The sequence below is a fragment of the Polypterus senegalus genome, chromosome 12 (assembly GCF_016835505.1).
Source record: "Polypterus senegalus isolate Bchr_013 chromosome 12, ASM1683550v1, whole genome shotgun sequence".
Taxonomy (NCBI): domain Eukaryota; kingdom Metazoa; phylum Chordata; class Cladistia; order Polypteriformes; family Polypteridae; genus Polypterus; species Polypterus senegalus.
Genome location: NC_053165.1, coordinates 133667997 through 133675803, shown reverse-complemented (window position 1 = coordinate 133675803; position 7807 = coordinate 133667997). Strand labels below are relative to the sequence as shown.

The 7807-nt window shown below is 39.0% G+C and overlaps 1 protein-coding gene across 2 annotated transcripts in view; it reads left to right on the top strand.

The window, feature by feature from the left end:
- The window catches only part of csnk1g1 (casein kinase 1, gamma 1), a 171067-nt gene that overhangs the window by 119217 nt on the left and 44043 nt on the right, over nucleotides 1-7807 (top strand). For both annotated transcript variants that reach the window (XM_039773484.1, XM_039773483.1), the window contains exon 12: nucleotides 3003-3109. In XM_039773484.1, the coding sequence (XP_039629418.1) occupies nucleotides 3003-3109 (107 nt within the window). The remainder of the gene's footprint in view (nucleotides 1-3002; nucleotides 3110-7807) is intronic.

Below are 7807 nucleotides of genomic sequence, written 5' to 3'. Positions count from 1 at the left end.
CAGAAGGATGTTGGCTTCCTCAAGTACATTTTGGCAAACTCCAGTCTGGCTTTTTTATGTTTCTGTGTCAGCAGTGGGGTCCTGGCTCTCCTGCCATAGCGTTTCATTTTGTTCAGATGTCGACGGATAGTTCGAGCTGACACTGTTGCAGCCTGAGTCTGCAGAACAGCTTGAATATGTTTTGAAGTTGATTGGGGCTGTTTATCCACTATTTGGACTATCCTTTGTTGCAGTCTTTTATCAATTTTTCTCTTCCGTCCACGTCCAGGTAGATTAGTTACAGTGCCATGTGTTGTGAACTTCTTGATTATGTTGCGCACAGTAGACAAACAAAACATGATCTCAGGAGATGGATTTGTAGCCTTGAGATTGTTGATATTTTTCCACAGTTTTTGTTCTCAAGTCCTATGACAATTCTCTGCTCTTCTTTCTGTTCTCCATGCTTGGTGTGGCACACTCAGACACACAACAGAAAGAATGAGTCGACATTTCTCCATTTTTACTGGTGTCAGGTGTGATTGATATATTGACAGCACCTGTTTCTTGCCACAGGTGAGTTCAAACGAGCATCATATGCTTGAAATAGAAAGATTTACCCACAATTTTGAAAAGGTGCCAATAATTTTGTCCGGCCCATTTTTGGAGTTCTGTGTGACATGTCAGATTTGGCCTTTTTTCTCTGTTTTTTTTGTGATGTTCCGATGCACATAAAGGAAAAAACATGTATACCAAAACAACAGTTTTGCAACAGTTTTCTGGGAGAAATGGTGCATTTTCTGGGAAAATTCCAGGGGTGCCAATAATTTTGGCCATATATATATATACAAACACATAAAGAGAGAGAGATCTATACAGATTCACAGTGCATCACTTTTTCCACATTTGGTTATGTTACAGCCTTATTCCAAAATGGATTAAATTCATTTTTTTCCTCAGAATTCTATACACAACACCCCATAATGACAACATGAATACGGTTTACTTGAGTTTTTTGCAAATTTATTAAAATGTTAAAAAAAAAAACTGAGAAATTACATGTACATAAGTATTCACAGCCTTTGCCATGAAGCTCAAAATTGACCTCCGGTGCATCCTGTTTCCCCTGATCATCCTTGAGATGTTTCTGCAGCTTAATTGGAGTCCACCTGTGGTAAATTCAGTTGATTGGACATGATTTGGTAAGACACACACTTGTCTATATAAGGTCCCACAGTTGACAGTTCATGTCAGAGCACAAACCAAGCATGAAGTCAAAGGAATTGTCTGTAGACCTTCGAGACAGGATTGTCTCAAGGCACAAATCTGGGGAAGGTTACAGAAAAGTTTCTGCTGCTTTGAAGGTCCCAATGAGCACAGTGGCCTCCATCATCCATAAGTGGAAAAAGTTAGAAACCACCAGGACTATTCCTAGAGCTGGCCGGCCATCTAAACTGAGCGATCGGGGGAGAAGGGCCTTAATCAAGGAGGTGACCAAGAACCCGATGGTCATTCTGTCAGAGCTCCGGAGGTCCTCTGTGGAGAAAGGAGAACCTTCCAGAAGGACAACCATCTCTGCAGCAATCCACCAATCAGGCCTGTATGGTAGAGTGGCCAGACGGAAGCCACTCCTTAGTAAAAGGCACATGGCAGCCTGCCTGGAGTTTGCCAAAAGGCACCTGAAGGACTCTCAGACCATGAGAAACAAAATTCTCTAGTCTGATGAGACAAAGATTGAACTCTTTGGTGTGAATGCCAGGCATCACGTTTGGAGGAAACCAGGCACTGCTCATCACCAGGCCAATACCATCCCTACAGTGAAGCATGGTGGTGGCAGCATCATGTTTTGGGTATGTTTTTCAGCAGCAGGAACTGGGAGACTAGTCAGGATAAAGGGAAAGATGACTGCAGCAATGTACAGAGACATCCTGGATGAAAACCTGCTCCAGAGCGCTCTTAACCTCAGACTGGGGCGACGGTTCATCTTTCAGCAGGACAACGACCCTAAGCACACAGCCAAGATATCAAAGGAGTGGCTTCAGGACAACTCTGTGAATGTCCTTGAGTGGCCCAGCCAGAGCCCAGACTTGAACAGCTCTGGAGAGATCTTAAAATGGCTATGCACCGACGCTTCCCATCTGACCTAATGGAGCTTAAGAGGTTCTGCAAAGAGGAATGGGCGAAACTGGCCAAGGATAGGTGTGCCAAGCTTGTGGCATCATATTCAAAAAGTCTTGAGGCTGTAATTGCTGCCAAAGGTGCATCGACAAAGTATTGAGCAAAGGCTGTGAATACTTATGTACATGTGATTTCTCCGTTTATTTTTAATAAATTTGCAAAAACCTCAAGTAAACTTTTTCACATTGTCATTATGGTGTGTTGTGTGTAGAATTCTGAGGAAAAAAATTAATTTAATCCATTTTGTAATAAGGCTGTAACATAACAAAATGTGGAAAAAGTGATGCGGTGTGAATACTTTCCTGTTTCTCGATTGATTGATCGATCGATCGATCGTAGGACCCTACCTTTATACTAATAATTGTTCATGAAAGTCTGTTATTGATTTACTTTAACTCATTTTTATTTTTCTTTGCTGGCAACTATTTTTTTGACATCTTAGCACTTAGAGGTACATCCTGTGTATGAAAATGTGTTGTAAAAATAAATATTCTTTGTTTTCACTTAACTGGAAAAAGTGATGAAGATCATTTAGAAATATTTCAGATGATGGCAGAAATGTATTTGTGTAATTTGTAAGAGATTTTTTTTCTAACTAACAATCTAACTGCCTTTCATAGATATTAAACTATAAATATTCATTGTTTATATAAAAATAATGGTCTTATTTTGCTTTGCTCGTTTGTTCCATTTTCATATTTTATATTGATAGTTTACTAAAATTAATGTAAAGAATAAAGTGAACTGTTCTAATACTGCTATAAACTCATAGAGGTGTATATTCATTTTTATCACTTATTCTGTGTTAATAGTTCCTGCAATAATTTAACTTTGTCATTTGTGCATAGGTGGTAAGTTCAACCAATGGTGAACTGAATGCTGAAGATCCTCTGGCAGCTCATTCCAATGCGCCAATCACTACACAGGCAGAGGTGGAGGTAGTGGATGAGGCTAAGTATGTACAAACTAACCAAAAAAATTTTTAGCTTAATTTTGCAGCAAAGTTTTTATAGTTTGTGCTTTTGCATGACCTTGTGGTACGTCTTCATATGCTCATCTTTGTAATTCATCATGTAAAGTATTGAGTATGGATTGATCTAATCTTCTAAATATTATGTAAGTGTGTAGTTAAAGTAAACTCCTTGCCTATTAATAGTAATTTGGTTTTGCATAATGGATTATTTTATCTCCTGTTATTTATTTTTTATTGATTTTTGATAAAAAAGTAGCTTTCCATACAAACAATTAAAACTTAACAAGATTAAATCTCAGGTAATCTAGATCTACTATAATTGTTTAAAATACTCATGTTTTCAGTTGCCAAAGTCATTCTAAATGCATTCTAAGAAACTAATGTTTTAGAAATAAAAATGCACTCTATACTACTTAACGTTAATTGTGGTTACCATTTAGTCTTGAAGATCCAAGAGGGTTTACACTCCCTACCAGATCATTTTTAAAGTTGTGCACATAGACTATCTTGGATAAATGTTTTATTCACTTAGATGCAAAAATAGTGTTCCAGTATTGTCTGGCATCATTTACTGTTTATTTTGACATAATCTCTGAAATAAAAAAATGATTTGTCAGTCTTTTAATTAGGTATTATGTTTTACAGCATTTATCAACTGCTTACTGTCAGAGAATGTAATATGGGAGTTCAGGTGTTTCAACACTAGAATCCCTGAAGCCTATGAAAAAACTTGTAATCCCAGGCCACCTTAAATGCCTTCTCACCTCTCCATCAGTGCACATTATAAATGTGTCGATCAGCACAAGTAGCAAGCAGCCTGCTATTATGCCCAGAGGGGACTGGGCGGTCTCATGGTCTGGAATCCCTACAGATTTTATTTTTTCTCCAGCCGTCTGGAGTTTTTTTTGTTTTTTCTGTCCCCCCTGGCCATTGAACCTTACTCTTATTCGATGTTAATGTTGATTTATTTTTTTATAATTATGTCTTTCATTTTTCTATTCTTTAATATGTAAAGCACTTTGAGCTACTGTTTGTATGAAAATGTGCTATATAAATAAATGTTGTTGTTGTTGTTATTAAATCTCCCATCCCCCCTCCCCACCTCAAGAGCTAAACTCGGCCAAAAAGTTCTCCCAGCTCAAGTTTTGTTTATCTTCGTGTGATGTGCCTGGAGTTGTATAGGGTAAATAATATATTGTTATTTGGAACACATGCATTTCATGTGTGTTCTGTGTCTACAGTGATACATGTAAACATAGGATGACAAGAAACACATTAAATGTTGAACAAATACCTAAAATAGAAACTTTTTTCATGTGTATAATGTGTGACGATTGAAGTCCAAATATCAAATAAACACTTTCACAAAAGGTACACATAACAAAATAAGTGTGCTTTTATTCAAGAGTACAGTGATCCCCTTGCTATATCGCGCTTCGACTTTCACGGTTTCACTCCATCGCGGATTGTCAATGTAAGCATATCTAAATATATATCACAGATTTTTCGCTGGTTCGCGGATTTCTGAGGACAATGGGTCTTTTAATTTATGGTACATGCTTCCTTAGTTTGTTTGCCCAGTTGATTTCATACAAGGGACGCTATTGGCGGATGGCTTAGAAGCTACCCAATCACAGCATTTATTACGTATTAAATAAAACTCCTCAATGATATACGATATGCTTCCTGCGCGGTACTTGATTGTTTGCTTTTCTCTGTCTCTCTCACTCTCTCTGCCTGACGGAGGGGGTATGAGCAGAGGGGCTGTTTGCACAGAGGCTGTTTGCCTAGGGGATACAGGCGCTCCTCAAAAAAATGCTGCTTTATCGCATTGCTTCGGCATACTTAAAAGCCCAAAAGCACGTATTGATTTTTTGATTGTTTGCTTTTCTCTCGCTCTCTCTCTCTCTCTCTCTCTCTGCTCCTGACACACATTCTTTGAAGAGGAAGATATGTTTGCATTCTTTTAATTGTGAGAAAGAACTGTCATCTTGGTCTTGTCATGGAGCACAGTTTAAACTTTTGACTAAAGGGTGTTATTTCATGTCTAGAGGGCTTTAATATTAACAGTGTTGGAGAGTTTATAAGGGCTTAAAATATATAAAAATAACCATACAAACATATGGTTTCTACTTTGTGGATTTTCATCTATTGCGGGGGGTTCTGGAACACAACTCCCGCGATCGAGGAGGGATTACTGTATAACCGAAGAAAAAGAAATCTGGTTAGGGTACAACGCTGACACAACTGCTTGGGTGGTGCACCGGTAAGAATTGCTGACTTATAATCAAGAGTTCGCTGGATCTATTCTGGACGCTGTCCAGAATTTATCATTCTGAGTAGTGAGCTGCTCTTATTGTTACTCATGTACAATTAAAAACATACATTTGATTTGAGTCTGTAACAGCTGGTGCAAATTTATGGTACTTGTAAAGGTTAGCATTTTTTTTTTAATTATTAATTTTTATTCTCTGTCACATTCACGCTCAGTGATGTAGTCAGTATTGCAGTCAGCAACCTCCTCAATGTTTTCACTATATGACCCCTGCAGGATATCCCATTCCGTAATTCCAAAGCAGTCTCTCGGAGTCTGCTCTGCCACAGGGACCACTTCCTGAATGAGTGTGTGGTTGTAGGTAGCTAGCTCCCTCACTCTTGGTTTGTAGTGAGGCTGAAGCAGATCCAGGTTATGATCTGCTTTCCCAAGCGCAGACAGTGGAGTGGCACTGTATGCGTATTTAACGTTTGCATACAGTAGATCAATAGTCCTATTTCCCCGGGTGTTACAATCCACATACTGGGAGAAGGCACGTAATGTTTTGTCCAGCGTCACATGGTAAAAGTCTTCATCGATTAGCACAAGCGCCTTTGGGTGCTGTGTTTGTAGTTTAGCAACAGCGTAATGGATGATGTCGACCACTATCTCCACGTCCACTGGAGGAGGGATGTAAACAATAACAACAATGACGTGTCCAAAGTCTCCGGGCAAGTAATAGGGGCGCAGACTTAAAGCCAACAGTTCGGTGTCCCTGCAGCAAGTGGAGATTTTGACGTTTACATGTCCAGGGTTGCACCATCTTGTATTCACATAGAGAGCGAGTCCTCCTCCTTTCCGCTTCCCGCAGGTTTCTGCGTTTCTGTCTGCTCTAACTGTGCTAAACCAGGGTAGCTCCACGTTGGCATCTGGTATTCTAGTAGTTAACCACGTTTCACAAAAACACAGCAAGCTGCATTCTCTGTAGGTCCTGACATTTTTCACCAGCGCAGCCAGTTTGTCGATCATATTTGGTAGTGAGTTTACTAGGAAGATAAGTCAATAAATATAGGTAAACAACATTCAATGTGGCTTTTATATAAGTAACATATACATGTTTTTCATATAAAGACAGTCACAAAACATAATCACAAACAGAACTTTGCACGATACCTTGGCGAGCTTTGTAAGCCCTGCTGTTACAATGGACACATGTGGGGCAGATTGGCTGACAGGATGACGCCCAGCTTCTTGTTGCATCCAAATGGTGCCATCTTTCGCCTTTGCTTCTGGTGCAGCTGCATTGTTCTTATGTGTGAGTGGACATTTCTTGCAGGGTGGGTTTCTGTTCTCTTTCTCAGATTTAGAACCCTCATCCTCATTTAAGTTTACCTCTGTTATAGCATGTCTTTATTTGAAAACAGCAGTGTCAGATTTGGTGGGGGGGGAGCGTGAATGTGACTGAGAGAATAAAACTGAATTATAAAAAAAAAAGCTAACCTTTACAAATACCATAAATTTACACCAGCTGTTACAGACTTAAATGAAATGTTTGTTTTTATTGTACAATAGTAACAATAAGAGCAGCTCATTACTCAAATTGGTAATTCTGGATAGTGCCCGGAATTAATCCCGCGACCTCTTGATTGAGTTAGCAGTTCTTACACTCACTTTGGTGGTGCAGCAGTATCAGTGGTGTATCCTACCCCAATTTCTTTTTTCTTCAGTTTTATTCTTGAGTAACAGCGCACTTGTTTTATTATATGTGTACCTTTTGTGAAAGTTTTTATTTGATATTTTGACTTCAGTCTTCACACATTATACACTTCATGTCAAAATTTTGTCATTAGTGCTATAACATGAAAAAAGTTTATTTTAGGTAGTTGTTCAACATTTATTGCGTTTCTTGCTTTTCCTATCATCCTACATTTACATAGATAGTTGTAGACACAGAACACACATGAAATGCATGTGTTCCAAATAACGATATATTACTTACCCTATACAACTCCAGGAACCTCACACGCAGATAAACAAAATTTGAGCTGGGAGAACTTTTTGGCCGAGTTGAGCTCTGGAGGTTGGGGGATTTGATAGCAGGCTGCTTGCTACTTGTGCTGATCAACACATTTATAATGTGCGGTGATGGAGAGGTGAGAAGGCATTTAAGGTGGCCTGGGATTACAAGTTTTTTCATTGGCTTCAGGAATTCTAGTGTTGAAACACCTGAACTCCCATATTATATTCTCTGGCAGTAAGCAGTTGATAAATACTGTAAAACATAATACCTAATTAAAAGACTGACAAATCAGTTTTTTTATTTCAGAGCTGGGGGAACTTTTTGGCCGAGTTGAGCTCCGGTGGTGAAGGGCGTTGGGATAGCAGGGTGCTTGTGCTGGTAGACACATTTGTAAAACTAAAGGTGC